This window comes from Sabethes cyaneus, chromosome 2 (assembly GCF_943734655.1).
Source record: "Sabethes cyaneus chromosome 2, idSabCyanKW18_F2, whole genome shotgun sequence".
NCBI lineage: Eukaryota > Metazoa > Arthropoda > Insecta > Diptera > Culicidae > Sabethes > Sabethes cyaneus.
This window is the reverse complement of record NC_071354.1, coordinates 175150807-175171197: the sequence shown is the minus strand read 5'-3', so window position 1 is coordinate 175171197 and position 20391 is coordinate 175150807. Positions and strand designations below refer to the sequence as shown.

Here is a 20391-nt window from a genome sequence, read left to right as displayed (position 1 = left end):
GCTGTTAGTTCAAGACTTCAAAGCTTGTTACATAACAAACGAATATTATACAATTATCAATTCGGATTCCGAACAAATTTGAGTACATTGACCGCAGCAAGCGAATTAGTCGATGGAAACTACTCAGCAATGGATTCAAAGAAAATCATGAGAGTCCTCTTCTTGGATTAAAAAGAAAAGCTTTTAACACCATCGACCACGAATTACTTGTACAAAAACTTTACTGTTATGGAATACGTGGAACGGCGAATGATTTGATCAAAAGTTATTTAACTGGAAGATCTCAGTATGTACGGGCAAATGACACATTGAGTGTACCAGCACCTTTAACTGTCGGCGTGCCGCAGGGCAGCAACTTAGGACCGCTATTGTTCCTGTTGTACATTACCGATTTTTCTAAGTTACCCCAGCAGATAGTTACAAGGGCCGAGGTGGCTCGTGCTGTTTCAAGCAGTCGTCTCCATTAAACTCGATTGTGGGCTACTGATTTCCAATTACCCAGTCGCCTCAGAAGTCGCAAATTATTCCATCTTGTAAGATGGGCTCCTCTGTTCCGGGTTGTTGAAAAGAACCATTTTTGTCGCATCGTCTGGCATCCTTACGATGTGTTCGGTTTACCGTTACGATTTTCGTCAGATGCACGATGGAAATTTCTCCAAGCAGTTTCTATAGTTCATGAATCATATGACTCAGCAACTCTGCGCTCGCAGTTTGTACTTCACCAAATATCATCCCCAGCACCTTCCGTTTAAATACGGTAAGGGTGAGTCTGTTCTCCCCCTCCGTGAGCAGCGTCATAGCTTCAAATTCATAATCCGGTCCGGTCTAATAGGGGTTTTGTATATTGCATTGTCAGCGTACGGCGGCGTACGCTTCTTTATCGATTTGCGAAGAGCAAAGTAGGTCCGATTTCACGCTTGAATACGCCGCTGGACACTAGTGAGGAGCAGTGTTGTTATGCGCGGTTACCAGCAATCATGTCTGTGATGTTCGATGCATTTACTTTTAGCGCAATCGTCCTAGACTTCGCTTTCACTCTGGCGTAGATTGCCTCCGCTGTAGCAAATTTCCCGGGTATGATATCAAATCTGCAAAACCTATAAATTGGCTACCTTTTGTTTTCGTATTCGTGCAAAATCTGCCATGGCTGGTCTCGTTCGACTGTATCGTATACTGCTTTGAAATCAATAAGGTTGCGATGCGTGGACGCGTCGTACTCCCGACATTTCTGCAAGATTTGTCGGTTGGTAAAACTTTGGTCCGCAGTTGCGTGAACCCTCATAGAGCCTACCTAATAATTCCTTACGAAACCTTGTGCTGTCGGTAACTGCCTGCGTAACAGGATCTTGGCGTCGTTTATGCTAGCATTATGCTGCGATATTTGGAGCAGTCGAACCGATCACCCTTTTTGTATACAGGACAAAACATTCCTTTCATCCATATTCAATAGCTTCTCTTCTTCCCAAATCTTGGAAATAATCCAGTGTAGAGCCATTGCCAGCGTTACGCATTCATGTTTATAAAGCACTGCTGGTCCTTGCCGGCTGCTTTGGAGATCAGGCGTTGGGATTAACTTCCATGGATACTTCTAAGTTTACTTCCGTTTCGCCTTTTTCTGCCACTTCGATTCTTTTTCCCGTCCCTACACATGTCAGATTTCGATGTGTAGCCATTACTAACCTGTTTTTTTGACGTAGGACTACGTCTTTCAGGAAGGTAGCTGGTATAGGGTGTCATTCCAAAAAATCTTTCTCGAAAAGTGGTCAGGTTTTGAACGCTAATAGCTTAGTGGTTTCCCGAACGATTTTCAATATTCTTACACCAATCGACTGGAAAATCTTCTAAGAATTTCCTGAACGCAAAAGCTACGTGGGAAAAGTATGGATTCTTGATGTCGAACTATTGAAAAATTGAAAATAATGAACCTATGTTTTTAGCAGAATTCTCGCTTCGTGATTGGTTGGAAGATTCTTGCTTGAGAAGTACGCCAGAAAGAGTGACAAAGCCCCCTCGTGCCAATTTGATGTCTGTGTTAGGGAAGTGTGCCAGAAAAAATGACACAAGTTCGTTGTCCCAACAGATCGCAAATTCTTTACTGCGAGACGATTAAACCTAGGTGAATTTGATATCTGTTTTGGAAAAATGTGCTACAGCTGTAGTGTTCAGTTATAATATGATTCTGCATGACTACGCATGCTTGCCGTTTCATTCGAAGTGTAGTGAAAAGATGTGCTGTTAATAAAATAGGATTGAATTGGTAAAATCCCTTCAACGTGGGGAGCCATGTGTTTGTGTTCTTGATTTTGTTAAATTGTTTCCAAATGCACATAGAAATAACTCTGAAATCTTTTGAGGATTGAACGTATGCAATATTTGTTGCGGCTGGAAACCCTGCCTCACAGCAACGATGTTGGCCGATGAGTTCGACGCGTCGCTTCGCTTGAGGCAAAGCGTCAGCGGACAGTTGTCATCATGACAGAGCGGAAATCTGTCAGAATTGAGCAGTTACGTTAATGGTTTCGTCGGTCGCACACTTCATTATTCTACTTGATATTATCCTAAAAACTAGTTAAACATGCCTTAAAATTACAATTTATGAATCCTATTTACAGCTAAAGTAGTGAGTATTAATTAATTTAGAAATTCGCTAAAACTAACATGTAAACAACAGTTACAGTTCCGGTAAAAAATAAATCCTAAACCTAAAACATGCGGTTACATTTGTGTCACTGAAAATTGTAAGTTAACCTAAATGTTAAAATAACTTAAAACTAATTTCTAAACTTAAACTATGTTTTACAGCTTAAAGCTGCCTCCTTAGGAAATAAAGGAAAGTTGCAAAAAAAGAGTCAGTGGTCATTTTATTTGTTCCGTAACCGCCGGAACAATATTACTACTTTGATCAATGTTACATACAACACATGTTGCATATAGCATGTATACATGAAGAATCGAATGATTACAAGCATGGACACATGCTACTATCACTACAAAGAGACTTATGTAGTCCTGCGTCACCTATATATGTGGTCGTGTTTTGTACACAACCCCTCTGATTTTTTTCATATTTTATAGCTTGTACTTTTTAATTCATTATGCACCATACAATCTTCATTTTTCAATCTACAATTTTCCCTCGTCGCTCTTTACTCTTGGCTTTTCACCCTTCTTTCTTACTCTTTATTCTGTACTCTGCATTATGCACTCCTCATTGTTCCCTCTTCACTCTTCGCTAATCACATTTTGATTTTACACTTACAAATTTAGTTTATCTTCTCGTGAATCTTGTCATTAGCTCGGAATAGTGGTTTTAATTCACCACGATCTCTGTCCTCCTTCTGGTTCTTTTTACTGCTTAGAATCGCGGTTAGCTGATTCTTTGCTCGTCAGTATTGTCAGACATTCCCCATCAAATCAATCATTTCTGCCTCGTATTACGGGTTAGCTGCCTAATGTTCAGCTGAAAAGGGAGGAAGGGCGCGTACGTTGATCAAGTGATCCCCAGGTGGTTTTGTAGATATTTTTACGCAGAGTCTATAGAGTAAGGAGGGGTAAAAGTGCGATGCGGGTAAAAGTGCGGTTCAATGATTTATCGGTGCAGATTCCGAGTAAATTTTCTACATTGGCATGGATGGGTGACTACTTTGACAGCTTGACTCTAACCTAAACTTTGGTTGCTTACGAAGCATAGTTGGTGAGTTATGTGCAAATGTTATTTTAGGGCGGTTTTGATGTAGGCCGGTTTTTGATGTTTGTAATCAACAGGAAGATATTACTTATTGAAAATTTGTAGTAGCATTTTACATCACTCACATATCTGTTTTGAAAATACGGTGAAAAGAATTTACAAAATATATTTTGCTTTTCCGTAATTTAATCTAACCCTGTCAAGCGTCTAGCGGTGTGAAAGTGCGATTCATGGACGAGGCAAAAATGTATAGCTAGTTATATACAGCTTTAGGCACTATATTTCAGATACTAGAAATGGAAGATCTGCAGAAAACTGTGTGCTCTACAGATGTTGGCCGAAGAAAAACAATGTGTTTCCGCTGATGAAACAAAAAACAAACGTTTGGAAAAGTTTCGATCTAACGGAGGCTGCAATACACCAGCGCAGAATAGAAAAGGTGCAAATTGAGAATATTCCTTACCGAAACATAACGCAGATTGAAAATAATATGGTTTTGTTAGCTACTGCTGGGCTAATTCCATGGATTCTAGCTTCGAACTTTTGCCCCGCGGTATTCGCACTTTTGCCCCGCTAGTGGGGTAAAAGTGCGAATCTGCACTCGATCAGAAGAAAGAAGAATTTATTTTGCTAAGCACTATTATCGCAGATAATTTATAGTTGAATGTGAAGATATTGAGTTACTGCATCACTATAAAATATATTATGTTGTTGTCCTTCTTTATATCTCACGAAAATTGATGATGACTTCAAACATCGCACTTATGCCCCGCCCTACTCTATATTCCATACCTGTCAACTAGAGATGGTCGGGTATGAAAATTTGAATACCCGAACCCGACCCGTACCCGATTGAGAAAAAAAATTAAAAACCCGTACCCGACCCGAAACCGCAAGTTTATTATTTTTGATACCCGAACCCGACCGCAACCCGTCGGGTACGGGACGGGCCCGGGTACCCGACCATCTTTAGTGTTAAATGTGGTCAAGAGATACCCGACCCGACCCGTACCCGGTTTCAAAAACAAAAATTGCGAACCCGTACCCGACCCGAACCCGCAAATTATTTTTTTCCAATACCCGAACCCAACCCGAACCCGGCGGGTACGGGTACGGGTGCGGGTTTCGGGCAAATTTTCCGCTACCCGACCATCTCTACTGTCAACCCGAGGGTTTATATGCCCAATGATTTTGATGTCCCGTGGCGAACAGTTGTCTTACGTTCTCTCCAGCCGCGCGTAGATGCTTCCTTCTCATCTAGAGTGTACTTTCGTGCGGCAGTGCACGTTAGTGATGCTGTAATTGAAGAAACGGCCCTTTATCCTCAAAAGACTTATCCTTTGGTTGATCGCCTTCCAATCTATGACACGAACCTGCATTCTGTCCAACACTATAAACCCGTTCCCAGTTCATTGGTAGTACCATCGCTCTGGTAAAACTGATTCTTTCTGTCGCGGATTTTTCAAACCTTTTCTCTTTTGCGACAGACTTCTTGCATAGCTACGATGTCGAACTTACAAGCTGTTTGAGCAGCACCGGGTCGCCGCCTGCGAAATTCAGCGATCTGCAGTTTCATGTACTGAATTTTTTGTTCTCGTTCTTGTTTCGTCGCTTAAGTCGATGCCGAATTTGTAGTAGTTTGGTTCAGTTATGTTGCCTTACTAAAGCCACGCTACTCGTAATCGTAATGGTTTCCAGCTTAGCTTTAGTACAGCCGCCCGCTCCGGGTCAGACGTTGTCGTGAGCCGCTCCTAACGTGGTTTAGGAATCATCAAGCTATCAAGAGCGGCCTTGGCTCAATCCATCGGGATTGATACTCGATCTCCGCTAAATTTGCTTCTGCTAGTACCACGAGAAGCTAGAGATAGGAGGTATTGGATAAAAGGGTGACCGTGGGGTCTATTTTATTCCGCAGGTACGCGAGGCACCGATGCACAGTGGGACGGCTTGAAAAATAGGCGGACGTCAGCTTTTGCGGCGAAACTATTAAGTTTTCCGCATTAGTGTCTTCGCAAAAGTTTCTTGATTTTTGATGTATTTTTTTGTTAGATAAAAAAAATTACATTAAGGGGGTGGGTCAATATATAGAGAAATTGACTTTTTTTATTTTAGGTCCAAAATAAACAGTCCCTAAGGAAAAGTGGTAGAAGACGTTATTTAAAGAGTATTTGGTGAAGGAAGAAAGCTTCTATCCCTTTAGGGAAAAAAGATATTGAGCTACACAACAACAAGCCCCCTTAATATCAGTTTTCCTAATTTCACTTGCTTATTTCCATTTTTACGTAGTTTTGATGTTCAGTAAAGTTTAAGATATAGTAAAAATATATCTTTTTGCCGAAGTGGGCGAAGCTCTAACCTTATGGAATTTTGAGCTGTTGCAGTTTTCATATAATTTTATAGTCAATTTTAAGGTGATTTATTTCAAAAAGGCGCAAGTATGCGCAGCCAACCTCGGCGACTTTAAGAGTTGTGATGTAGTGCTTTTCATTTCATGTATATGTCACGGTGGAACACGGTGGAACATTTGAGCAAACTGCGACCAAAATATCACGTTTTACATCTGAAAAATTACATAAAATAACATAATAGACCAATACAAATGGTATAAACCCGTTTAAAATAAAAATAAATTTATTAATATATGATTCAAAAATTCAGTGATGCTATATTTCTAAATAACTGTTCATTTCTTCATCGTTAGCTTCGGAGGAGTCAAGCGTACCGTTTCCCGTTTGCTGCCTCAAAATGATCAAGGTGCATATTAGCCATCATATATGTTGCATTTTGTTCCTAATTGCATTCGCTTATGTTCACAGAGTATCTACAAATCATGATATATTTAACCGCTCAATGCTATCATCTGATCCAATAATTTCAACAGTGGATAAGAACACAAAACGGAAGAAAATGCCATTTAGTGAAGCAGCACTGAAGTTATTGCGTGAACTCTTCCGAAGCTAACGATGAAGAAATGAACAGTTATTTAGAAATATTGCATCATTGAATTTTTAAATCACATATTAATAAATTTATTTTTATTTTAAACGGGTTTATACCATTTGTATTGGTCTATTATGTTATTTTATGTAATTTTTCAGACGTAAAGCGTGATATTTGAGTCGCAGTTTACTCAAATGTTCCACCGTGTTCCACCGTGACGTATACATGAAAAGAAAGGCACTACATCACAACACTTAAAGTCGCTGAGGATGGCTGCGCATACTTGCGCCTTTTTGAAATAAATCACCTTAAAATTGACTATAAAATTATGTGAAAACTGCAACAGCTCAAAATCCCATAAGGTTAAAGCTTCGCTCTCTTCAGCAAAAAGATGTATTTTTACTATATCTTCAACTTTACTGAACATCAAAACTACGTAAAAATGTAAATAAGCAAGTGAAATTAGGAAAACTGATATTAAGGGGGTTTGTTATTGTGTAGCTCAATATCTTTTTTCCCTTAAGGGATAGAAGCTTTCTTCCTTCACCAAATACTCTTTAAATAACGTCTTCTACCACTTTTCCTTAGAGACTATTTATTTTGGACCTAAAATTAAAAAGTTAATTTTTCTATATATTGACCCACCCCCTTAATGTAATTTTTTTTTATCTAACGAAAAAATACATCGAAAACCAAGAAACTTTTGCGAAGACACTAATGCGGAAAACTTAATAGTTTCGCCGCAAAAGCTGATGTCCGCCTATTTGTCAAGCCGTCCCACTGTGCGATGGTATGCAAGACTTTCTTCGTATTGCCTATAGTTATTAAAGATAGCATTTTGCGATCTAATTAATTCTAGCAATATTAATCCCTCTAAGGTCTACATCATTATACACTGTTCTGGATGCCTCAGTACTTATCACAGTATGCGTAATTAATTGTTTACTGATAGTTGCTACCGCAAAAAGATTAAATTTTGGTACAAATTATGAGGTTTACTTTCCAAACGAGCCTTGGTAGCAGAGTTAGTACCTACCTTTTACTGGTTAATAATTTGTAATCTAACTCATCATACGTTCAAAATGCCACAATACATCGTCATTTATATTTAAGAGAATTTTTGTGGATAATATAAATTTCGTATAACCTGTTAACTTTACCATCACGTTTACTGCACGCATAAAACGGATCCCAGCTTTGCAGATAGGTTCCGTGCATCAATTCTTAAGCCTATAAAAACAACCCTCTCCGATGGATGTTTGTCTCCCATCATTCCTCCCTGCAAACACCGGTGATGGGTTGAAATTGAGCATTTATTTGCCTATTTAATTATGCACTGGAGCTGCTTTCCGAGCCGGAGCTTGAAGGCTGCAAGCGGTCAGCGTTAATGTTGATATATGATACCACCACGAGCAACGCGTTGTTGACGATGGTCCGCCCAAATTCGGGGGTATTCCGTACGACGAGATTGTGCTTCTTGTTTGTTTGCGCTTTTTATGAGCCATGAGTCGAAACATCGGAAAAGTAATCATCATATTAGATAGAAACGGGTACGCCCCAGATAACGTCAATGGTTGGGAAAAAATATTGCCACTTCCTGCGATAGTACGGTCCTTTGATTGGCAGCATCTGCCGAAGCAAAGTTCCTTTATGGTAAACTATAGAGTGGGAATTCGTACATCCTTTGCGAAATCATGTCTATATCCCAGAGTAAATTTGTACACAAAGAAAGATGGGATGCCGAATAACTTTTTCTATCCACTGTACATTTTATTCACTTCTATCTATGGCTTTAATATTTATGTTATAATCCTACCACTTACGTATTACGAGCTAAATTCTTTATCTGCAGAGGCAAAGAGGACTTTAGTTTCTTTGATCAACTTACTTCCGTATTCTTTAGTGATGCGGCCAGAATGGAAAAAGAGCATTCGTATTGGATGATGGGGGTAAAAAGGTTCCCGTAAAAATTATTATAGGAAGGTCAACCTGAAAAGAAGAATCACGTTGGAGGAGAACTTCGATAAAGTTATATTGCCTCTTTGGTCGAACCTTCGCCCGTTCAACAATAAAAAGTTATTCGGAGCGGTGTTGTATGCGACAGTTTTGATTGATATTTGACAATGAATTACAATTTCCGAACTTTATTGTTTGGAACTTTTTAACATTTACATCCATGTCGGAATGCTTTGGATGAGATTTGTGCTGTGCGTAGAGAAAGCATTGGGATTGGCGAGTGAAATCTTTGGGATAAGCTGCCAATAATTCAATACTAAAAAATATGTCTGGAATAAATCTGTTGAACCTATCAGCAGATTCGGTTTAGCCTTTATTATAACATTTAATATTATAAATTACAAAAGTCTCGCACTAGAAGTCCATGTTACCTTTGCATGAATAATTTCTTTACCAGTCATTCATTTCGTTTTTACCATAAGATTTTCATCATGCGCTATTTCATTTAAATATTGATGGTGGGAGCTCACTAATTTCATTGATCTTGAAAGGCATGTGATTTGGTATGAAATGAATCATTGTTTACTGGACAAACGACAACCATTTCAACGGAAACGGAATGTAGATAATTTGGTTTTCCGAAGCAAGATGCATAACATCATAATAAATCATAGATAAGTAAACAGATCACAATGGAAGTCGGAATCCACCGAAGAATGAGGAAACAGAACATCATTCTCAAAGTCTTTCCCTCACTGGTACGAAAATGATACACTTTCAGTGGCCATTCAAATTCAAATGAGTTCAAGTTTCCCAGCCGCAGCTGGGTATGTACATTCCCGGGAGACATCTCGTGCTCTCACTCTACCGGGGGGCGCTGTTTTACAACTGTTTTGAACAACGATGATGCCAACGGCATTGACGTTGCAGACTGAAGGAAGCGGAAAATTCTTCGCGAATATAGGGCAAAACTTTCTAACCGATAGGATAGGGGAACTGAATTTACATTCTGGTTCGCCGAACTGCATTCTATTTTAACTTAACCGATTTTGCCAAAGTGAACCGGAACGCATTTATGGAATAGCTGTCTTTTCTCGATCATATCTGTATGTGCAGAAAATTTTAAAAGACTGTTGACTTGTCAGCGAATGAAAGTTTGCAGCATTCCAATGGCAACATCCTGGAAATTTATTCAAATGAAATGTCAAAAAATAACTGGAGACTGCAAGCAAGGTCATCAATTAATCATGTTCAACAAATTTGAAATTAAAAGTGAATATTCAAGTGCTACATAAATAATGGATCATTTACCACTGAAACTTGCACAATTTTTAGCGAAGTTCTACAAAAAATAGAGACGTTTTGTGCATTTGTACAATCTCATAGGAGTCATGGGCATCATGGGTAGATAACTATTTGTTCGCATTCGAATATGATTTCATACAATTTGTCTCCTGTGACTTTGGTTGAATGCACCATTGTTATGAACCATTATAATGCACTCAACCGATGCAGTTTTATAAATATAAAGAAAACTGTACTCTGGTAAAACACATTTCCATCTTATAACTGTAGATGTAGTGAATCTCTACGATAGATTAAAACCCCGTTTCTGGCGGAGCACCGTAGCATTCTAGAAGCACTCTTGCGACCAGAAAACCAACCGAACCGTATGCAAGGTATTCACCAACATGAAAGATAAAATAACTTCAGAAAACTAACATAATGTTATCTCTAATATTTCCTGTGGCAACTGTGCGGCATCTAATGTTGACATTAACACAACGAAAAATACGAGTGCAATGCAGCATATAAAATCAAAAAAATTGCTGTTTTTAGACCGAAGGCAAAAGTACTGACCTTGACACGAACGAGATGGCACAGCATGAGTTAGACTACATTCCCTTGCCCTCTCACTTAAACTATAAACTAGAGAACAGATGTTGACACCTAAGAAGTAATAAAAAACTAAAGAAATTATGGTGAACTAAAAACTTTAACACTTTCAAAATTGCTGTGGGTGGATGTGAACTTGTCTGAATATTTATTCTAAAAAAATTGAGTTCAGACTATTTCCAGTCTTAAATTGCTTTTTGATTTGTTAAGCAAATATTGCCATGAATTGGGGAAAAAATTTACTGATATTGGTTATTACAGTTATTTAATGACCCACTCTAGATTAGAACGGCAGCAGGTGTTTTTAGCGAAAAAGTTGACAGCAATTGCATACAAACAAAATTTAATGTATTCTTTGACTTTGACTATTTGATCGAAAATTAAAAACTTCGTCTTCTTCTTCAACAACTCAGAGCCAGAGTGGTTTGTGCTGTACACTGTGCTTACTTATCGTCAATTCCTTGAGCATATCGCACTGGCAAATCAACTTTGATGTGCTCGAGCTGGAGAAACTAAAATAAGAGAATGACCACGTAACTTATTTAAACCAAGTGGGACTCAAAAGCTTTCGAATTGATTGCTTGCACAAACTTGCCTAGTACATATCTGTAATCAAAGTTGAACGTTAACAGGAAAATAAAAATAACTACAAACAAGCGGCGACAGGTCTCAAGATCAAGTACACCTCCATGTCACTGCTCGTGGAGGTCAAACGATGTTTTCTCTTGAACCTTTACTTTATAGTTGCTTTTAGACGCATTAATTTTGACCTAATTGTCTTAACCTCCTCATTTAGTTTAGTGTAGATTGCCTTCATCATTCAAAGCTTCTAGTAATAACGCCGTAGAGTCGTCTACGAAGCCTAGAAGTTGGCTTACTTTTACTTACTTCTACTTCGAACATCATAGAACCGGGGCGGCTTGTGCTGCATGAAGAACTTGTCTCCACTGTACACGGCTCTGGGCTAGTCGTCGCCAATTCATTGAGCGTCTCGACACATGTAAGTAAGCTTCAATCCAATCGAGTCGTCTAGCACGTTGGATTCCTCTATTCCTGATTTCGATGCCGGTGGGACTCTGCAAGAGAACCGAATTTCATGCACGGTCGTCCGGTAGCCTTGTGACATGGCCGACACACAGTAGCCTCCCGACTTTCGTCAGGTACACGATAGTGTCTGCATGTCGTGGTTCGTATGCCTCAACCCCTCCCTGCTATCTGTTTGTACTCCGTCGAAAAACCGCAAAACAGTTTTCGTTCCAACACGGCAACGGCAAGTGCACGTTTGTCTTCCTTATGTAAAATTATAATCTTGTAACGGTTCCAAGAGAAGGGAATCGACTGAATTACTACTAGCCTAGTAGCCACCCCGATCGGTATGTCTTAAAATCCGGATCACTGGAAGTGGAGGCAAGGCAAGTGTCAACAGAGTCGGAGACGAAAAGCAGAAACCACCGATCTCGATCCCATTCTATCCTATACCACACCTACGCCCATCAATAAACCCCCATCCCTTTAAACAACTGCTGGTTTAATGCTCAGCTTTTCGCCCCACAGCATAAACACATACGTCAGTTGACGATGTGAGAATATTCCCGCCATTCTAAGTAGACCCAGACGTCTTCATCGTCGAGATCTAGATATACTTAAATATACTTCACGACTCACAGTTGAGTGCACGATTCCGTGTTGTTATCCGATGTCCCGATAAGATAGTTGAGGATTTTCCAAGTGCTTGCATAAAATCGATTCGTGACGTTCCTTTTCAGGTGACGCCATTTTTTCTAATTTTCGAAAAACTGACAGCGACAAAACTACAGTGTAAACAATATCCTCTAAACTACTTCTACCCAAACTTTCATGAGAAAATAATCAATAGGTGATTTTCTACAGCGTTTCTTCCGTGGTGCAATTTGATGTGGGACACCCTTTATAACCCATCTTCATGTACGTTTCGTCGTCCATGACATTGCATTCTTAGTACTTCGCAAAAGACTCAATGTACAATTTCCGGGCACGTCTTTTGGCCACTAGATTCTGTGCCGCTTAGTTTGCTCACTGACCCGAAAAGATCGAAATCCTTCTCGCAGACGAATCCTTCTGACGGTGCTGGACAGACATTGAATTTCTTGACGATATCATAGTCCGACAGCCCTGGGTTTTCCTTAATCATTCATAATACCTTCAAATGAAGCTTCCGATCTTTAGTTCCACTGTGATATAAACTATGATCCTGCCGATCGATAATAGTAGTATGCCGCTCACGGAAATGTTAGAGAACGCTACTCACGGTCGATTTAGCCTATTTCAAAAACTTTGCGATTTTTGAACTCGACCACGTCGGATTTTCGAAGTGGGTGTCCAAAATTAATTTTCCGTTAGCAGCTTCAATCAAGTATAACTTCATTGCACCGAAATCATCATGACGAAATTTTAGCACTGAAGGATGAAACATTTCAAAACAAACTGCTGTCGAAACATTTTAGATCCGGCCACCAGGAGCCCAGCTAGCACCAACTCGTATATCAACGTACAAAAATTATCGTAAATATCTCCTAACAAATTCGAAATCGTAACTAAAGCTGGATAAAGTGGAACCAAGTTCCCAGATAACACAAGATCGTAATAGAAAGTGCACATTAAGTCGTATGCATGTCAATTTTACATTGGAATAGCATAATGATTAGAGTATGTCAAGGCGAAGTGTACAATAAGTTGTTTTGCGGTCGTGCGTGTCGTCATATACAACATATCGTCATATTGCTGTGAATTGTAAAGCAGTATAGATGACTGTAACATTTAGTTATATCTTAATCGTATATTGAGGTTTATTAAGTTGCGTGTTCCAAAAATTGTTGTATAGAATGCAAGATAGAATTATCAAAATTTTTTCACGTATATTGCCTCCATTTTGGTACTTATATGTTCTTATGTGGTGTGAAATATAACTTTTTCGTGCGGATATGATTTCGTATCTCTCAGTTGCAACCGAAATATACAAACCAAATTGTTTACTGGGTTGATTTTCTACCGTATATAAAGATAATAACTGACATACATACGATTTGCAGCACAAAATCATATAGTAGTACGGAGGGAGCGACTCGCGCTTAATCGGATATTATCGTATATAAATACCTATATAGTCGTAACGCTCAAAATTATTCGTAATCACGTATATCGCCTCCAAAATAGCACGGATATGCCAATTTTGCGCAGCAAATACGATTTATTAACATGTATATCTGTACGTAATGCTAATATTAATCTTTTTACCATTGTTATACTATAACAAAGGTTTAGAAATTGGTCGAAAAACACGAAATTGATCCGAGCCTCGGAGGGCCGAGTGTAATATACCAATCGATAGGGTTCGACGAACTGAGTTGTGTGTGTGTGTGTGTGTGTGTGTGTGTGTGTGTGTGTGTGTGTGTGTGTGTGTGTGTGTGTGTGTGTGTGTGTGTGTGTGTGTGTGTGTGTGTGTGTGTGTGTGTGTGTGTGTGTGTGTGTGTGTGTGTGTGTGTGTGTGTGTGTGTGTGTGTGTGTGTGTGTGTGTGTGTGTGTGTGTGTGTGTGTGTGTGTGTGTGTGTGTGTGTGTGTGTGTGTGTGTGTGTGTGTGTGTGTGTGTGTGTGTGTGTGTGTGTGTGTGTGTGTGTGTGTGTGTGTGTGTGTGTGTGTGTGTGTGTGTGTGTGTGTGTGTGTGTGTGTGTGTGTGTGTGTGTGTGTGTGTGTGTGTGTGTGTGTGTGACGCCTAATTTTAGTCGACTGTTTCTCGGAGATGGCTGAATCGATTCGATCGCCGTTAAGCTTGTTTGGAAGTTGTTACTGCCTTGTAGATTACTACTGTATTGTTTCGCGTTCCGACGTTTCATTTAAAAGTTATAAGCAAAAACGTAAACAATCACGTGACACGATTTCTCCGGAACCACCCAGCCAAAACATAAAGTGCATCCAAAACATAAAGTGTCTTACCAAAAGTTGTAGACCCATAGTAAAATAAGTAACTTTGCTGAGTATAGAAACTGTCTATCTCTTAGTAGTTGCGAAATATATTGATTTGTTTAAAAAAGCACTTAAGGACTCTGTAAAGTCAAAATGCAAAAATAGTGATTATTATACTGAGCGCGTGAATGCTCACTAGAAAACACTTACTTTGTGGAAATCAACGGAGTATCGGATTTGAATGATGACTTCGAAACATAAGGTGAATACCTAAATTGTTTCCTGGTGATAATTGAAAATTCGAAAAATTATCAAAATGGCGGGCTTTTTTAAAATCTATTTTTTTTTCAACTTTCCAGAGCATTCCTCCTCAAATCTCAATAACTGATCAATAACTTTGCATACAATTTTTTATTGCTTTCGTTAGAAAGATACATTTTCCATAAGCTATTCAGTATATTAAATGCATATGTATAGTATATTAAATATGCATTGATAATATATTACACAACGTTAACAAGAGTTGAATTATGTTCCGAAGACTTGTCGATTTCTAACTCAAATGACAAATAAAATGGTATAACAAAGGTTCCTTTCACAAATAAGTGGATTTAATCGGGTTTTTATACATAGGAAAATGCTAGCTGGGAGTACTGGAGTAAATTAAAAGGTGCGTCCATGTTATTAAATGACTAAAGCTTTATGACTCTCCTAAATGATAATCCCTCTAAAGCGACATAAAGTCATTTTTACGTTTTTAAACCCTTAGAGATGGTCGGGTATGAAAATTTGAATACCCGAACCCGACCCGTACCCGATCAAGAAAAAAATCAAAAACCCGTACCCGACCCGAACCCGCAAGTTTATTATTTTTGATACCCGAACCCGACCGCAACCCGACGGGTACGGGACGGGCCCGGGTACCCGACCATCTTTAGTGTTAAATGTGGTCAATAGAGATACCCGACCCGACCCGTACCCGGTTTCAAAAACAAAAATTAAGAACCCGTACCCGACCCGAACCCGCAAATTATTTTTTTTCAATACCCGAACCCGACCCGAACCCGGCGAGTACGGGTACGGGTGCGGGTTTCGGGCTACCCGACCATCTCTACTCCCCCTGACCATCCTGTTCCCCCTTTCAGAAATCCAGCCACATGTACAACTACTGAAGTTCCAAATTCAAGAGAAACGCAGCTCTTTATTCATTTGAACCTACCTACCCGCTTTGACAGACGACGTTTGATGAAGAACCGTTCAGACGTTCCGCAGTTATGGCGAAACGTTCCTCGTTCCCCTTGTTGGCTCCTTCCTAGTCAACTCCTTTTTTTGTCACGTAGCTAATTATGCTTCGATTTGCTCTATGAAAATCCCTATGACGGAAATAAAACAAAGGTTTTCTTTCCTTAGATCCCTCCTCGGTGGAAGCCCCCATTTTCTCACAGTCCCTTATACAACTGCACGGTCTAAATGCAAGAGAAAACCTTTTTACTCATTTGGACCTCACCCTCTTTTGTCAACCCCTTAGTGCTGATTCCCTTATGTCAAGGAACTTGAGTGCCAAGTTAGAAGAAGAAATCTCCAGGTGATTCGGAGTTATGGCCTCACCCCCCACTCTCCTGTTAGGGACCCCCCTTTTGACAATCCCCCAGTACTGATTCCCTTATGTCAAGGAGCATGGGTGCCAAGTTTGGTAGCGAACGGTTAAGGCATTCTGTAGTTATGGTGGAACATACAAACAAACAAACATACAAACTCACGCTCACTTTTATTTTTATAGATATCCTTGAACAACTTGCTTGCAGAAGACTTCGTAGAAGATTACTAACCCAACTTGCATTTTCATATGTATAAAAGAGATAAAAATCAGCATTACGTACAGATATATATGCCAAAAAATCGTATTTGATGCGCAAAATTGGCATATCCGTACTATTTTGAAGGCGATATACGTGATTAAGAATAATTTTTAGTGTCACGACTATATAAGTATTTATAATCGATAATAACCTATTCTGTACTATATTGTTTACTATATTGTATATCCTACTATACAAGTTTGTGCTGAAAATCGAATGCATGTCAGTTATTATCATTATACGATAGAAAATCAACTTGATCCCACTTTATCAAGCTTTAGTTATGATTTCGAATTTGTTAAGAGATATTTACGATAATTTTCGTACATTGATAGACGAGTTGTTGCTAGCTGGGTAGTCACTTTGGATGCTTACAAAACAAAGAAATGAGAAGAGAAAGTCAACAAGTGTAAAGCGAGAAATGTGAAGTGAGAAGTGTGGATTGAGTAGCGAGAAGTGAGTAGGTAGTAATCAGAAGTGAGAAGCGACAAATGAGAAATGGGTAACGAGAAGTGGGGAGTAAGCATTAAAAGTGAGATGTAAGACGCGAGAAGTGACTAGTGAACAATGAGAGTAACTCAGATATTCTATACCAATTGATCTCACATCTCTTATCGGCCTCGTTTTCATTTGGAGGCGTGTCCATTCAGTCTCCTAATGATTCAACTCGCATCCACTCGGCTTTAAGTTTATTCTATCTTTTGCCCATTAGGGCTTTTGGCAGTATGCTTTCCATGTAGTATGCCTTGCGTCACGTTCGTAAGCCTGGTGTTGCCTCCCCGTTGTATTTAGGCAGGTTACGTTACTGGCATCACGCTACCGAGTTCAGTGATGGAGGTGCCATCTTAGCACTAACATTCAATATAACGCGTTTCTTAAGACAGCCGCGTGCTCCGAGTCAGACGCTGTTGTTAGATGTTCGTAACATTGGAGCAACAACAACAACAACAACATGGAGCGCAAACACTCACTCAGATGTGTTCAGTGTTCGCACATGTGTGACACGTTTTTTTGCACTTCAGATTGGAAACGATAAGAATGAAAAGATCTCTTTTATCGACACATTTTGCATGCTGTGCAGAGGCAACTGTACTGAAATATTATTTCTCTATATGACAAATAATTGTGAAGTGAATATTCGGTATTTCAATTGTAGAAGAATTTAATGAAAATATTCTTTTTTTTTTGCTTTGCTCACACTTGCGATTCTACAGCATTGAGCAGAAATACCTAATACGTTTATCTAATTATCGCAAATTATCGCACACAAGTTCATTAGTGAGCAACGATACTCCATCAGTACATCAAAGGATTGTGCATCCGTAAATAAATGATATCATTTTCCGTCAACATTTTTCAACACAACGTACCATTGGATGACCATTTTTCAATTCATCTGCCAGCGAACAACGTCCACGGATAAATCATTTAAACGAGTAGTGGCTTTGCATGCATGATGCTTTATCGTCGCAATTGATATGTGCCGATCGATGTTCTTTTGGTGAGATAAACATCGAAATTCGTTACGAATTACAAAAAATATATATTAATTGGATTCTTATTTTTATTCACATAAATATTTCGAATGGCTGTAAAACATAAATGGCTCGTATACAAAATTTGTTTCCAATATGCTTATGTCAAAATGAAAACATTACAATTCTGCTCTCCTTTGGAAGCTTATATAGCACCCATTTTTTATTGATTTTAATTGAGGCTGTCGTTGAACGATTTAACTAAAATAAAACGAAGTCTTGAAAGCCATAAGAAAATACAAACTGAAACAAATAAATACCGGAAGAGGAATTAATTTTTCTTCGTAGAATTAATGTAATTTTCTGTAGACCTGACTATAAATGCTATAAATAAATATGGCTGACACAACTAACTGTGGAACAGAAAGCATGAAACACCCGCATAGTGAATCCTGTACATGTAGGTCAAAACAAAATATAAATTTTCTCTCAATTAATGCCAACCACACTTGCGGATGGTGTGGCACACCAATTCGTTTTACTACACACTCTAAAGCCTAACTGCATATAGTTCTCACTTTTTCCCTGCAGATCGGCTTTGCTGATGACCAGGGTACCGATAGTACCAGCCAGCCACGATACATGTTCCATTTGGCCGGAAGTTGAAAAACAGTCCAGCATCCATGGCTGAGCAGAGGCATTGCAAAGCGGTTTGAGAGCTTGCCTATGCCGTACTGAAAAGGCACTGCTGATGGTGAATTTCTGTTTATCACACAACTCGTAAGATTGTCGGCTGTCCGGAATTGGAACTCCTGTGCCGTTTTTTTTCTACGGAGTAACACATACACACACACCGAGCTATATCCGGATATTCCGAAATCATATTGTCACCATCGCAATCGCCGGCGGCGGCGGAGATCGTTCGCTGCCGTTAGGTGATTGCTGCTATTGCTGATTCTGTAGCAATTAATTCGAGAACCAAGCAGCTGTGGCCAGGAAATCACTCGATGCCATTCGCTTGATTTATTGCTCCAGGGTTTACGAGGGTGGTATCAAACATTGGCACGTAACGGGACTTGTTTAATCGAAGGTATGCTCGCCTGGGGATGGTGGAATGCGATTTTCGTTTTTTTTTCTATTTTTTTTCAGAATAGTATTATGTCAATTGAAGTTTGAATCCTCATCAAAATACCGCTTCAAGGTGGAATAAGTATGGATGCGAAACAATTCGATTGGAAAATTGAAAAATTCGTTAAAGCAATTTTAGTGAAACGGGGTAAGTGGTCCGGTTCGTGATTTTACTGCTTTCAAGGGTTGATATGCATGCTTTTAATTACAGTTTTTTACTATTATACATCTTGTACACTTTCGGTTTTTATAAGTCACAGAAAATAATATTACCTAACCCCTGTACGAAAATAGTTCATCTATAGGTATTGAAATTTCGCAGAATAGCGGAATAACTGGAAAATAAAAATTCAGTTTTGCAAAATCTCAACTAAGGTTTTGCTGAAGAATTATTCAAACAAAATTGAACGAAATCTTACTTTCCAATTAAATTCTACTATGTATATTTATTCGCGACAGATACGTATTTCGCCAACGACTTGCAGGTTTCACCAGTGTCTGTTTTCGAACAGAAAATCATAACTGTATGTCATGTAGGTATAACATAATTCCTTTTGAAAAATAGGGAGCTATTCAGTATGACATATTAAATGATTTAGTATATAAAGTTTATTATTTAATCGCCTTTTCTTTATTATGGAATGATTCGTTGCTATTTATTTTTACTAACCAAATCACTCAAGCCGTCAGAACAATATGCACTTTACTAACAAAAACGAACTACCCTCAACTAGCGTTAAACCGGCAGTTTTTTTTTCCACGCAACTGTAATAGCGCATCAGACCTTCACTATGGCACTCACCTTAGCATATCGGTAACGAGAAACACAACAATAAGCACCGCCAGATAGCTGTATGTTCCGACCGGATAGACCTCTCGGTTGAGCTGCTCCGGTGTGATGTCACGCCACTCACCCGACAAAAACTCTGTGACGAACGGTTCCGATGGACGCATCTCCCGGAAGAAACCGAACGTACACAGCATCAGGGAAATTTTCAACCATTCTTGCATACTTTGTGCTGTCCCTCGTGTCTGTTTATTTCCGCGCACTGCACAACTACGGACCGAGAAAAGTTTCAGCGCTCCTCTCGCACCCACCGCCGGTTCACCAATATTAGTTTTCTATCTTGGTACTACACTTCGATTGTTTAGCTTATTTCAGCACGTAAGAATTTAATTAATTAACGCCTAGATTGGCCGCCACTCAAAGTATGCAGAACATTCACCTATTTATTTGAGAGACTGGCAACGGAGCGGCAATCATCGGAGCGGCTGCCTATCAAACAGTCGGAATGAGTTATGAAAAGGCTTTGACCTTTAAAATAAAACAAGATTTAGTCACCGCAAAAGTCCCAATTCGCCGCTCGTTTTACGTGGCTCGTAGTTCTAAAACTGATAAGCCAGCTCTAGACTGCGAAGTCGCAACCAGACGAAAGCACTGGCCGTTTAGTTGTGCACGTGTAGCAAGGTGAGATACCCCCAATTTACATCAGCTGCTTTGTTCAACACA

General features: G+C 39.3%; 1 protein-coding gene across 1 annotated transcript in view; it reads right to left on the bottom strand.

The window, feature by feature from the left end:
- Nucleotides 1-19892, bottom strand: part of LOC128736376 (folate-like transporter 3) — a 47390-nt gene extending 27498 nt beyond the window's left edge. Inside the window, exon 1 of the mRNA XM_053830851.1 lies at nucleotides 19684-19892. Coding sequence (XP_053686826.1) covers nucleotides 19684-19892 — 209 coding nt within the window. The remainder of the gene's footprint in view (nucleotides 1-19683) is intronic.
- Between the last annotated feature and the right edge of the window lie 499 nt (nucleotides 19893-20391).